The 14275-nt window shown below is 58.6% G+C and overlaps 1 protein-coding gene across 1 annotated transcript in view; it reads right to left on the reverse strand.

The window, feature by feature from the left end:
* PLEKHG4B (pleckstrin homology and RhoGEF domain containing G4B) overlaps positions 1–14275 on the reverse strand; it is an 87150-nt gene that overhangs the window by 10278 nt on the left and 62597 nt on the right. The window contains 6 exon segments of the mRNA XM_032279198.1: positions 521–691; positions 2351–2581; positions 2662–2751; positions 4190–4442; positions 7884–8662; positions 9398–9559. Of these exon segments, the coding sequence (XP_032135089.1) occupies positions 521–691; positions 2351–2581; positions 2662–2751; positions 4190–4442; positions 7884–8662; positions 9398–9559 (1686 nt within the window).

The raw sequence follows: 14275 nt of genomic DNA on the forward strand, positions 1-14275 counted from the left end.
TCTGCTCATGAGTGTGCGCGGGAGTGCTTGTGTGCAGGACAGCTGCCAGTATGCGAGGCTTGCACGAGTGAGGCTGCTTGTGTGTGAGGCCATGCACCCTCAGGGCCTCTGTCACAAGGGGAGGGACCTGCCCTCCCTCAGCACAGCTGAGAGTCACAGTGGAGCCCTGCCCACCGCGGTGCGCCTGCGAAGCCCCCTCCGTGCACCTCTGAGCGCCGGGGAAGGCCCCCGTGTTCGCCTCTGCACAGGCCCCACGATGCAGTTCCTGACTGAGGGGACACTTGCCCCTCTGCCCCTGAACTGCGCACCGATCTGGAGAAGACAAGGAAGTCCTGCAGCTTTCGGAAAGCTAAGGTTTTCAAGAATTTACCAAAGAACAACAGAAAACAGAACATCACGGTGCGGCTCCTCCCAGGTTCTCTCCCTCCCAGTTCCTCCCCTCGCCTCAAGGGAGACAAGGGTCCGGGACCCCCTTGCAGGGCCTGGCCCGGCCTGTGTCCGATCGGACGTGCGGCGCTACCTTGAAGGACTGCTTGTACAGGTAGACGTCGTGGCCGCCCTCCAGCTTCTGGGTCTTGCTGAACAGGATGAGGTCTTCAAAGAGAAACACGTGCCTCATGTACTTCTTCCTCCCGCAGAGAACGACAAACTCATCCCGGCATCTCAGCTGCCCCTGCTCTTTCAAATTCACCTGCAGAGGAACACGCAGCTGGATTTCATCCAAGAAGTCTGGCGTCTGTGGTCACACAAGTCACTGTCCCTGTCTAAAAGTGTTGGCTTTGTGACAAGCAAGACGGAACAGCAGCCAAACTGCCATAAAACCTGGCAAATCTGCCTCAATGTTAGCTGTCGACATAAAGGTCTTAAAGAGCGTCAGGACAGAAGCTGCAGCATCACATCTGAAAGCTCAGGAACTCACCCAGCTCCCACAGCCCTCCCGTCTGACGCTCTGGGCCCTGTGCAGCAGGTGAGGGTGGGGCTGAGGGTCCCACACCCCCACGTTCCGGGGTCTTATGTGCAAAGATTACAGGGAAAGCCTCTCTGATTTACGTAACTTTCCACTTTGAAGTCCTTTCATCCATTGTTTTTGGAATCCCCTACTGAGATGGTGCTAGATCCCCTCACTAGACGGCTCCTCTCTCGTCCCCACAGAAATCCCTTCATGCTGGGTCAGGGCAGACAGCAGCCCCCAGAGATGGAGCCGCTGCGCCCCGCAGGCTGTCCCTCCCCTGTGGAATTTACCTGGATGACAGACGCAGTTGGCAGAGCTCCCCCATGACCTCCATCCCATGGACACCCCTGGGGCTCCTTGGCAGAGGACACTGGGACAGCCTGAGGCCCCTCCACAGACGTGACCCGGAAGACTGACTGCTACTTCCTAGAAGCAGCCCGAGTCTATGGGTGTCGGGGGCCCGAGACAGGCCTGCCTCCTCCAGCTGAGGTGGGGACCCACCTTCCACGGCCCTGCTCTGACATTAGGGTGTCACCCATCCCAGCCAGGGGACACGGCAGGCTGCTGGAGTACAGCTGGCGTCCCCATGCACTGGCCATTTCTCAACTCGCCTGTGGCCTTTCAGGCGTCTGGGGTTAGCGCTTCCACACAAGCTGCGCGGCGGGGCCTGTGAGACCCATGCAGCCAGTCCCGGGCCCCGAATGAACGAGCCAAGGTTGGTGCCCGTGCCTTCTCACACGGGGCTGGGGTGCGATGCCCATGCCCACCTGTGTTAAATACAGCCCAGGTGAGCAGACTTCCAGCCATTCAGAGCCAGCCTGCCTTATGTGCCCTGTGAAAACACAGCCACAACTGCCAGCCGTGGGCAAACCCAGGGCTCCAGCACCTCAAGCCCTGCTGCTCTCACCACCGCCCAGGCAGGTAAGACCCTCTCCTGGTGGCACCCCTGTGGCCTCCACCATCGCCAAGGCAGGTAAGCCCCTCTCCTGGTGGTGCCCCCGTGGCCTCCACCACCGCCCAGGCAGGTAAGACCCTGTCCCCATGGCACCCCCGTGGCCTCCACCATTGCCCAGGCAGGTAAGACCCTCTCCTGGTGGCACCCCCGTGGCCTCCACCATCGCCAAGGCAGGTAAGCCCCTCTCCTGGTGGTGCCCCTGTGGCCTCCACCATCGCCCAGGCAGGTAAGACCCTGTCCCCGTGGTGCCCCCGTGGCCTCCACCATCGCCCAGGCAGGTAAGCCCCTCTCCCGGTGGCACCCCCGTGGCCCTCAGAAGACTGTGCTCTGAAGGACTTCTCCTGGGCAAATCTGCCAGTGCATCACCAAGAAAACTGTGTGACTTGCCCACCAACGCCTCGCACTCCCCCAGCCTGCCGGCTGCCAGCACTCAGGGCACTTACGTCACAGCCACGGATGGCATCCATGGCCAGCAGATCATTGCCGTGGCGCAGCTGGAAGCAGACCATGACCTCGGCGGCTCGGAGCTCGCCCAGCTCCTGCCCGTGGGCCGGGCCGCGGCCGGCCTCCTTGAGCAGGTCCCGGAGCAGCAGCGCGTACTTGGCCACGCGCTGCACAGGCCGCAGCAGGTAAGAGGCCAGGTCCATCTTGTCGCCCAGTTCCCGCTGCTTGTCCTGCAAGGGTGGGGCAGGAGGGTCAGCTCCGGCCTGGCCGGGGGCCGGGCGGGCTGTCGGGGGTGGGCTGAGGGGATGACCTTGAAGAAGGCGTTGCCGTGGCTGCTGAGCAGGGCGTCCGACTGGGGCTTGTTCTTGCTGTAGGTCGCGTACATCCCGAACTGCTCTTCCTGGAAAAGCAGAGGTGACTGCTTGGCTGTGGGAGTGACAGGCCCAGGGACGGCAGGCGCCTGCAGCCCGGGTCAGACTTGTGACTGCTGCTGTCCTGAGACTCCAGACTCTCACCGTAATCAGGCGAAAGGGCGACCTGTTCCTTCATTAAAGACCATCAGGTGTCCCCAGCACGGGGGCTCCAGGGGTGACCAGTTTACCAGGTGCAGCCTCAATGCTGAGGATTCTGTATTTTGTCTTTAAAGCACAGACTCCAGGGGGGCGGGGGGCTGGGGGCTGGGGGCCGGGGGGCTGGGGGCCGGGGGAAGAGGATGCAGCTAGCAGTGGGCCTGGGAGGGGTGGGGGGTATTGGAACGATTTGGTCACTGGCCAAGAGCTAAAGCTGTCAAGACATTTAAAATTGCCACAATTACAGTCAGTATGAATCTGCACTTTATGTCTAAAAGCACCTTGTAAGAAAACACTGAGGCTGGGCAAGGTGGCTCATGCCTGTAACCCCGGCACTTAGGGAGGCTGAGGTGGGCGGATCACAAGGTCAGGAGTTGGAGACCAGCCTGGCCAGCATGGTGAAACCCCATCTCTACTAAATACAAAACTTAGCCGGGCATGGTGGTGTGCACCTGTAGTCCCAGCTACTCGGGGCAGAATTGCTTGAACTCGGGAGGCGGAGGTTGCAGTGAGCCAAGATCTAACCACTGCACTCCAGCCCGGGTGACAGAGCAAGGCTCCATCTCAAACAAAAAAAAAAGAAATAAGAAAATGCTGAAAAGATGTAACATGTGCTTCTTTTGTCCATGGCTGTTTTCATTGTGATAATTTGTCCTTAATGGTCTGGGACACGTGTCCCATCTGCCCGCAGCACTCTGTGAGCGCCTGTGGAAAACCTGTCGGTTTCTTCCCGGAGTAAATTAAAACCCTTTATCAAAGACTCTCGTAGAGAGACTCCACTTTCACCATTGAGGAGAGACTTACGAGGAGACACTGAGTCTGGATATTCAAGGTGCTTCCAGCTGATAGTCTCACAGGGGAGTTCTCGCAACAGGACCAACTGGTCCCTCTGGCAGGTAACAGGGCAGCCAGGGGCAGGGGGCCTGCGAAGGGGTGAGGCCTGGTCCCGGAAGGTGATTCCAGGAAACTGTTTCTGGCCAATCAGCTGGAAGTGGTAAAGGGGCAGGGCTGCTGGCGGGGTGGGTGTGATGGTGTTGGTGGACGATGCCCCCTCCTCCGGGGCAGCAGGGACGCCGCCGGTCACACACCGGCTTATCCGTGTGGGCACCTGCATATCGGCTGGTCTCACCATCCCGTCAGGGCCAGCTCCTGAACCTGGACTGAAGTTCTCTGAACTGCCTGACACGTGGGCCCTATGGGCTCCCCACTCCCTGATGCCAGCTTCACCCACCAAGTTGGCCCGGTGCCCACGCGGTGGCCTGCACTCACATGTCTCAGGAAACTGCGGCCCACAGCCAAGGGGCAGTGCCCGCAGTGCTCCAGCTCTCGGAGGAAGTGCTGCTGGTGGAAGTCATGGAGCTTCTCCAAGTTGCCAAAAATTACGTCGTGCTTCCCTCGAAGGCCCCGTGGCAGGTCCGTTCTTTCCATTTCCGGAAAATAGTTGTCGATGACGTACGCCAAGCACCGCACGTACTCCCGCTCCGTGGTGATCATCTCGGCCATGATGTGCTTCAGGCGGCTGCTGGAAGACACAGAGATCCCAGGGCGCGTGCCCCCCACAGACACATTATTAAAAGCGGTTCATGCCTGAGACAAATGCATGAAAACCCAGAGGGACAAAAGGGTCACACGTGGACCGGAGGCACACGGCAACCGCGGGATGCAAGATAAAGAACCCTTCGGCCGGGCGCGGGGGCTCGCGTCTGTAATCCCAGCACTCTGGGAGGCTGAGGTGAACTCCCGATCACCTGAGGTCGGGAGTTCGAGACCAGCCTGACCAACATGGCGAAACCCTGTCTCTACTACAAACACAAAATTAGCTGGGCATGGTGGTGCATGCCTGTAATCCCAGCTACTCAGGAGGCTGAGGCAGGAGAATTGCTTGAAGCCAGGAGGCGGAGGTTTCCGCCGTGAGCCGAGATCGTGCCACTGCACTCCAGCCTGGGCAACAAGATCTCAAAAAAAAAAAAAGCAACTTTCAGTCGTCCGCACGTCCTCGCTCTGCTACCTGGAGCGGCTCCCTTGATACATAGTAACTTGAAAAGATAAGGACAGTTTCAAAAAGAACCCTGTCACGTGAAACATTTCCCTATTATTGATCATGGCCATTCAGATGAAAGATCCCTTTGGAAACTGAAAGAGACAGATTCCCAGGCCCCGTAACTGTAACTCTGAACATAATGGTTTCTCGTTCCAGCTGGCTTGATTCTGGCAGTAAGATGATGCAAGCACTTCCAGCAGCGAGGCTCCTGCAAGGAGGGCCGTGGGGGACGTCGTGTGAGAAAACAGCTTTCGGGTCCACGCCCACTGCTGACCGAGCCGGTTTTCTGAAGTCAGCTTCCACGGCAGTCACTCCTGACCCGGGGGCTCAGCACCCTAAGCAGCAGCTGCAGGGGGACTCAGGGCTGTAGCGGCCGGAGAGTGAGGCTGGGCGCAGGGTGGCCAGAGGTGCACAACAGCAGGCTAGGCGCCAGGAATGGCCGTCCGTGGAGCCCCCCTTCCAGCCTTGGCTGGGGTCTTCCTGCCTTGAAAGACGGTCCCGAGGAGGGGATGCTGAGCATGCTTTGTAGGAGCCTGTTCTGTTCCCGTGATGGGTGAGCCTCTCATGCACTTTCGGGCCTTCGGAGAGCCCTTCCTGATAGCACACCCGTCTGCAGGAGATGTGGGCTCCCCTGTGGCTGCCCAGGGTCTCACCACGTCCGCATCCCCAGGGCTGGGCAGCACCTGGAGGACCCACCCGTGTTGCCCTGAGAGTGGAGAAGTGGGCTGGCCAGTGTGGTCAGCGTGGCCGGGATGGCTCCTTGCGTGCAAAGCTGCGGTGCTGTGATCAGAGACCAAAACTGGGCTTCCCAAGTCAGGTGGTATTTTTTGTGAATTTTGTTTTTTTGCAATTAAAAAACATGCTAAGTATCCAAGAATACTTCTACGTTCACCAAAAACATATGCAGGACACTTAGGCCGGTGGCTCGGTTTCATGAGCTGGCTGGAGTGGGGCCACCCGGTCACTCTCAGCAACTGAGCCGTGGCCAGCGTGTGAGCCTGGAGGGCGGGGCCCACACTCCGGCAGCCTGGAAGCCAAGGCCCGGCCTGGGCTGTGGGATCCCCCGTGAGAAGGTTCTCTGGGTTCCGCTGAGGTGGGGTCTGGGTGTGTCCCCCAGCTCTGTGCCGCGGACAGCACCCACCAACTGCGCCTGAGCCGGGGCCCCACCCTGATGAACGGTGAGGCGCACCGCTGTCCTCCACTCCAGAGCGTCTGACCCCCGACTTTCTTCCATAACTCGGCCCTAGTGATACCAGTGGGAGCTGGCGGATTTTGTCTACTATTGTTTTTGTATTTACTTGTTTTTTTAAGTTGGAAAAACTTAGAAGCCGCTAATGACGGGAAGCACAGCCATGGGCAGAAATGCTGATGGAAGCACATCGCGTTCACACAGAGTGGAGAGCGTGTTCCTCACTCCTGCATCCCGGAGTGGACAGATTCTCACCGTTTCTGGGATCACAGCAAATCCTGGTGGGTCACAGCATGGGCGGGCAGAGCGAGGCCTGAAGCCTCCGCCACACAACAGCCTCCTCAGTAAATATCCAGAAACAAAATCAGAACGAGGATGGTAAACGGACAAGCCCAAGGAAGGGATGCCTGGAAACCCCCCGGTGCGGGCAGGGTCCCCACCTCCTGCATTCTGCTGCCCCCAAACCTGAAACACGGGCTCAGTGGAGACAGAAGCCGGTCCGTGCAGCCACCTGCTAAGACTCAGGGACAGCGCCTGGCGTTTTCCCTCCTTTCAGGGACTGGGAAGGCCCCAGCTCGTGCTCAGGCCCAGCTGGCAGATACCCCCTGGATCACTCACGCCAATGGTAAAAATCAGAACTTCAGGTTCTACCTAGAGCGTTACCTTTAACAAGATAAAGACTGAGGTTTGGCAACCTAAAGGTGTGTTTCAGAAGTGTTCTGAGGCCTTCTCAGCTCAGACGGAACCTGTGCTCAGGGCATGAGGAGGAGGCCTCTTTGATGGATCTTAATGCAGGGGTCTCCACGCCCTGGGCCACCGAGCCGTACCACCGACCCATACTGTCTGTGGCCTATCGGGAACCGGGCCCACTGCAGGCGGCGAGCGGGTGAGGAGCTCCGCCTCCCGCCCAACAGATCAGCGGTGTGATTCTCGGAGGAGCGGAAACGCGATCGTGAACTGTGCCTGCTGGGGATCTAGGGTTCGTGCTCCTTAAGAGAAGCTAACTCACGCCCGATGATCTTGGAGCGGTGTCATCCCAAAACGATCCCCCCAACCCCTGTGATCTGTGGGAAAACTGTCTTCCATGAAACTGGTCCCCGATGCCAAGAAGGCTGGGGACCGCTGGCCCAAGACACAGAAGACAACCCAGCAAGCAGAGCATCTCACGAAACCCTCCACCTCCAGCCCTTGCGACAGTACCACGTGGACGGAAGACGGAGGTCCAGATGGCATCCGGCCTAGACAGGGGCTGAGGGCGCCCACCCTTGCCAGTGGGCAGACGGTGTCCTTGGCAGGTGTCCTCTTACAGGCACGACAAGGGAGGAGGGACCTCTTCAGTGGGGTAATGGACACACGGGCGCACCTCAACACTTAGAAACTTTCTAAAGGTTATTTTTAGGGTCACTCTTCTTGCTTTCAGGGGCATGATTTGCCACTGTAATTTTCTGCAAGAGGGCTGAGGATAACCGGAGGTGGTCACACAGTTTCTTAACCATCGGGGTGAGGGTGTGCGGGTCTCCACACACCATCCTAAGGGAAGACTCTTCTGTGTCCCCTCTGAATATGGGGGCAGGTAATTAATGCCTAGCTTAAAATTGTGTTTCTTTAGGTACCAAGAGGGACGTCCGTGGATTTACTTTCTACTTTGCAAAATAGAGTTTAATGCTGAAATGGCTTTCAGTGTCTAGATACCCAAAGGCCACTAGGACCAGAGGAGGGGATGGCCACCTCACCTGCCCACCTGCCGCCTCCCGTCCTCCTCAGCAGCGTGGAGCCTCAAGGGAGAGGACAGACTCCGGCTCCGAGTGACTGGGGGGCTCCCGGTGTGCGGTCCCAGCGGGGGCTCCTTCTCTGCGGCCACAGTGCTGGTCACCTCCAGGCCCTTGATAAAGACACCGGTGTGGCCTGGCTGGCAGGAGTCCCTGGGGCCACTGTGGGCCTGAGGCATCTCAAAACTTTGCATTTTCTTTATCATTTTCTTCTGGGGATGTTTCCTGGGGCGGCTGGCCGGGGTCTGGGTGGGCTCAGAGGAGCAGGCAGAGCTGTCCTCCGGGTGGGCCTTGGTGGCCCCTGCCCTAGGAAGGCCCCCGAGGGGAGACAGTGGGTCCCACAGAGCACACAGCCCTGGGCCTAGGGGCTCCCCGTCCTGTCTACACAGAAGGGCTCGTCCAGGGAGGCCGGGCAGTGGTTGGGTAGGGACTGAGGGTGGCCTACGGGGCCTCCTCATGGCCTCCTGGGCATGCTCATGCTTTGGGGGCCTCTGGACAAGGGGAGGTGAGCTGGGGCTTGGGGCGGCCTCAGAAAGGGCCTCTTCCAGATGGAGCCGGGTCTGGGAGCCCTGCTGCGATGCCCACGGTCTCCGCAGGGCATGAGGCTCCAGCACTGCCACGCCCGCTCCGGGGAAGGCCTCAGCAGCCACCGAGGCAGCCTCCTGGTGACAGCTCCTCACATACTCAGCCACAGGTGAGGAGGGATGAGCCTCCGGGTCCAGGGGCCCCGTCCAGCCGCTCACCTGAGGGACAAGGAGGGCTCTGGTAGTGCAGCAGAGGACAGTCCTCCCTGGAGCCAGCTTAGGCCCTGCTGCCCCCCAGGTCGGCCCAGCCAGGGACCAGGGCACCAGGCAGCAGAGCGAGAGGCAGCCCCGCCACCCAGTGGGGCCGTGGCCGGGTTCCACGGAAGGGCAGGTGGGCTGTGTCTGACCCCCGGGTCCATTGTCCCTGGCAGGGGGCACCATGGGGGGATGCCCTAGGACCACGTGAAGACACCGTGTAGATCAGTTAAGCCACATCCTGTGAGCTGAGCGAGGTGTGACGGGCAGATGGCCCTACCCTGCTCTGGCCACCCCATGACCCCTTAAATGCTGTCCTGACAGGTGAGTCCAAGGCCTCTGGCCTGGGCTCCTAAGGGCGGGTGGTGCAGGGTGCTGGGAGCTTGCAGGCCTGCACTTGGCTACGGCACTTGCTTGGGGTTTTGGCGGTGGGTGGGATTTTGTAACTGAGCCGGTAAACACACAGGGAGCTTTGTGTGTCTGTTTGGCTGGTCTGTTTGGTACAGTAACAAATGCATCAGTCGGCTCAGAGCCTTCTCCAGAGAGCCGTGGGTGTAGAGGCTGGGGTGCATCGCAGGTGCCCGGCCACTGCCGCAGAGCCTGGCCCACTGCCACTTGTGGAGAGGCACTTGCTAAATGTCCACAGCCTAAGGAGCGGGGATCCCAGAGGCACAGCATCTGCCCCGCTGGGTCTCTTACCGTCTCGCAGGACTCGGAGGGGTGGGCCCAGCTGGCCAGCTCTCCCTCCCGCCACTTGGCCTGGCTGACCACGGCGCTCAGGTCCCCTCTGAAATCCTGGGCCATTTCCTCTGTACACTGCGGGTTCTCCTTCGCCAGCCGCAGTCCTTTCTGGCAGGATTGCTGTGCCCAAGGAACAAAGCGTTAGTACCAGCCGGGTTTTCCGCATCCGCATCTCCAGGTGTGGGCTGGGCCTGTGTGCAGCCACTGACACCAGGCTCGGATGGCCCACAGAGCTGCCTGCCGTGGTCTCCCACTCTCCAGAGCCAGAAACGAGGGACTGAGGAGTTACTTTAGTTCTTTCCCAGACCATGATTTGATCGACACAGGGGAAGAACGTTTCGTATCTAAACACGCAGCGGAGTCGCGCTCTGGGATTTAGCAGGACCGAGGGAGGGATGCGTCCTGGTCACGTCCTGCATACATGCTGCCCAGAGCTGAGGCGTGGCCGCCTGTGATGAGAACAACACGATTGATGACAGGTGGTCACGCGCCTCAAACGCTCAAGCATCAAACTATTTTCATTGGAAATGGAAATTAAAATCATTGAACGATGGATCCGGAGCTTTCTGTTTTGAAACTGGTGAGTATACTAAGCATATTCCAGAAATATTCTCCTGCTTGGCCCCTTGGGGCCGCCTGGGAAAGATGGGGAGCCCCTGGTTGAGCCCTGCTGGACACAGCACCTGTGGCCGCTCACCCTGGTGGCAAGACCAAGGTTCTTATTTTAGAGGCATTATGATGGGATTCAGTGGGAATCTCACAGGGAAGCCCTTCCCATTGTCATTAAACAGCAACACCAGGGCTAGCTGCGGGTCAGACACCCCAGGATGAGGCCTGCTGGGAAGAAGAGAATGGCTGGCTGGATTCACAACCCTCAGAAAGGTACCGAATGGCCCCAGATACGCAGCAGAGGAGAGCGGGAGACTGGCACACAGAGTCTGCAAGCAGAGCCAGGGTCGAGGAGAAAGTCACAGCATCTCGCTTCTTCGGAGCACAGGCGGGGCAGGGGCGGCGGCGGCAGAGCCGGGTCCGGCCTCCAACCTTGCAGAAAAGCCAGCTGTCATTGATTTCAAGGTTTCAATACAAAAATTCAAGTCATCAAGGTTCTAAGATGAAATACTCTAATAATTCTGTAACCTTAAGGTAGAAAGGGTTGTTTAAAAGATGAGCTGAGGACAAAGGGCAAAGCGGGAAAACAAATGTCACGTGTAGGGTCCACATAACACAGACCCCCAGAAAGACTGCCCAAAGCATGAGCAAGTAATTCCCTACAGAAATCAATAAACATGTGACGTGAACGTTCAGCTGCAGCCCAGAAGATCCGAGCACACTCTGCTGAGGGCTCCATTTTCTCCGGCGCGGCCGGCGGGAGGCAGGGAGTGCCGCAGCCCATGCGTGGAGACCTCCGGAAACGAAGGGCCTGACCCCAGCCATCCAAGCCAAGGAACGTGTCCAGAGTCCACACCCACAGACTGTGAAGGAGGCAGACACAGAAATGTCCAACACGGGATGTTTCTAACAGCAGAGGGGGAGGAGCCCAGCGCATCGGGTGGGAGCCACGTGGACGTGGCTTGGGGGCTGAGCTGGCAGCACACGTCCACGTACAGGGCGCCGAGGCCGCCGCATGCAGCGTCTTCTGTGTGTGTAAAAATCTATTTGTTTCGGCCGGGCGCGGTGGCTCACGCCTGTAATCCCAGCACTTTGGGAGGCCGAGGCGGGTGGATCACGAGGTCAAGAGATCAAGACCATCCTGGTCAACATGGTGAAACCCCGTCTCTACTAAAACTACAAAAAATTAGCTGGGCATGGTGGCACGTGCCTGTAATCCCAGCGACTCAGGAGGCTGAGGCAGGAGAATTGCCTGAACCCAGGAGGCGGAGGTTGTGGTGAGCCGAGATCGCGCCATTGCACTCCAGCCTGGGTAACAAGAGCGGAACTCCGTCCCAAAAGAAAAAAAAAAAAAAATCTATTTGTTTCTGATTTCCCCACACGGTGCACGCACTTCTAGGTTAACTACAGAGAGAGACGTGCATCTTACGCACAGTGTGATCACCTGTCAGATTACAAGGTGCAGAGTTTCTGGGTGAAGACTGCAGAGTGGGACATGTGCCCTCTCCAGACGGCACTAAGGCCTGCAAGCATCTTCCAGGTGTGACCCTCAGCATGAGGCTGGGAAGGAGGCAGGAGTGGCAGGGTCTGAGAAGAGCAGAGGCCAGTCCCCAGACTCCACGAGATGGGGGAGGGGGTGTGGCAGGAAAGGGGCTGGAGTGGGGTGATCCTGGCCATGTGGGGGGCAGTGGGTGAGCGCTGAGCTGAGGCCACGCCCCGCTTCAAGCAGGGATTAGAGAAAAGGCTGAAGACACGCAGGCCACGGGCTTCCTAACCTGGGGTCGCCAGGAAAGACTCTGGCACCAGAACAAAGCCACAGATGCCACAGGCTGTGCAGACTCATCACGACGAGCACAGAACGGGACGTTCAGAAAACGCCCACGGGGTTAGAAAGCCTCAGTCACAGGGTTAGAGAGCAAAGGTGAGAAACCACCCTGCAACGTCGGCGCCCGGCCAGGGGCGCGGAAAATCGAAGCGAATGGGACAGAAAACTCCAGAACCAGCTGGAAGTGTGGAGCTGCGGGAAATGCAAGCACCAAGAAGGACATTTCACGGAATTCCCAGAACAGGGGCGTGACACAGACGCAGAGAGCACACCTGCCCTCTGCGCACCTGGGCGACCCGCAGATCCCAGGGCCCCGCGTCTGGCAGAAAGAAGCAGGGCCAGGTGGAAGGTCCAGAGGGGGAAGCTGGGCACGGGCACAGGCCTTCCCGCTGGCGGAGGGAAACAAGTGACTGCTGGCCACGAAGGTGGCGCAGAGGTGCTTTTAGATGCGACGGCCTCAGAAATGCTCATCCCAAGATGCCTTTCTCTGGGAAGTCCTGGAAGTTATTCTGCATAAAATGCCAAAGTAAATGAAAAAAGAGGAAGACTTGGGTACAGGAAATAGGAGACCCCACAAGGCGGGGCAGAGTGGGGAAGGAGATGGAGGAGACCCCAGGACGGGGCAGAGGGAGACGGTGGAGAATGCCCAGGACTGAGCAGAGTAGGGAGGGAGATGGAGGAGACCACACAAGACAGGGCAGAAGGGTGAGGGGAAGATGGGGGAGGACCCCCAGGATGGGGCAGAGGGAGGAGGGGAAGATGGGGGAGGACCCCCAGGACGGGGCAGAGGGAGGAGGGGAAGATGGGGGAGAACCCCCAGGACGGAGGGCCCAGGCTGGAGACAGCCCTGACTGGCTGGTGGCTGCCGCTCTGCCCAGAGCCCCTTGCCTGGTCTGGGGTTTCTGCTCCTGCCCCAACACTTGGACTACCTTGGCCCGGCCGACGCCTGGGAGCTGGGTCAGTGGGGAGGCCGGGGGCGTGCACTCCGCCTCACATCCCTGCTGCACGTCCTTGCCCGAGGCCCCGGCGAGGGCCAGCGCATGGGCCCGGAGGCTGGCAGAGCTTCGTCAGCAGACCGGCGGGCCGGGGGTGCCTCCAGCCCCGCCGCACGCTGCTCCGGGCCGCCAGTGCCCTCGCACGCACATTCACTGCAGTATTGGTTGTTGATAAAATAATAAGGATTTATATGAAAACATATACAAGTTTTGAAAAGAGTTTATATGTGAGAAAAGAAACTTTTCATCTGAGTGTGCACCCTTTAAACTGTCAGGCCCAGAGGCATCAAAGGGAGGAGCAGCCTCACCCACGTCCCCCAAGCTAAGCAATCGCTTCAGAGCTGCTGCTGTGTGGACCCTGGACCCGGCAGTGTGTCCACCAAGGGCCATTAGTAAGCCCAGCCACGCTGCACACGGGACACAACTCACACCCATAGCCCAGCAGCACATGGCCAGTCCGCACTAGTGCCATTGCTGTGAGCCGGAGAACTCACAAAGAGCCACTTCTGTCATCACCCCTCTCCTGATTCATCCTTTTTTCTTTAAAACCTCGAGCCTCTGAGGCAGGAGAATTGCCTGAAAGCAGGAGGCGGAGGTTGCGGTGAGCCGACATCGCGCCATTGCACTCCAGCCTGGGTTACAAGAGCGAAACTCCGTCTCAAAAAAAAAAAAAAAACCTTGAGCCTCAGCTGCGCGTGGTGGCTTGCGCCTGTGATCCCAGCACTTTGGGAGGCTGAGGCAGGTGGATCATGAGGTCAGGAGTTCAAGACCTGCCTGACCAACATTGGTGAAACCCTGTCTCTACTAAAGACGCAAAAATCAGCCCGGTGTGGTGGCACGCACCTGTAATCCCAGCTACTCAGGAGGCTGAGGCGGGAGAATCACTTGAACCTGGGAGGTGGAGGTTGCAGTGAGCCAAGATCGTGCCACTGCACTCCAGCCTGGGCAACAGAGCGAAACTCAGTCTCAAAAAAAACAAAACCTCGAGCCTCTCCTTTGCTTCCAGAGCCACTTCCTGATGTCACCTGGAGGCGCTTCCCAGGCCGCCGTCCTCGGCCGTGGCCCAGACGCTCTTTACCTGCGTGGGTTTCACCCACTTCTCTCGGCCAGCATGTGCACACACATGGAGAAAGTGCCCAGAAGAAAATACACCGAGGTGCTCACACTGGTCGCTTCAGAAGGCACAGTGTGAAATGTTTTTCTCCTTGGCCTCCTCTGCACTAAATAAATATTTTCTCCACTGATCCAGTGTCTCTCACGTAAAAAAAGTTTATTATTTTTACACAAGCAGGAAGGCATGCTCTATCCTGACAAAATTTCATTCCACATGGAAATCAGGTCAAGGACCTAAGGACACGGCGGGAAGGTGGGAGGGTCACCGTGGCCCTAAAGACAGTGGGAAGGTGG

The sequence above is a fragment of the Sapajus apella genome, unplaced genomic scaffold (genome assembly GCF_009761245.1).
Source record: "Sapajus apella isolate SASKATOON/1434 unplaced genomic scaffold, GSC_monkey_1.0 scaffold11, whole genome shotgun sequence".
Lineage (NCBI taxonomy): Eukaryota > Metazoa > Chordata > Mammalia > Primates > Cebidae > Sapajus > Sapajus apella.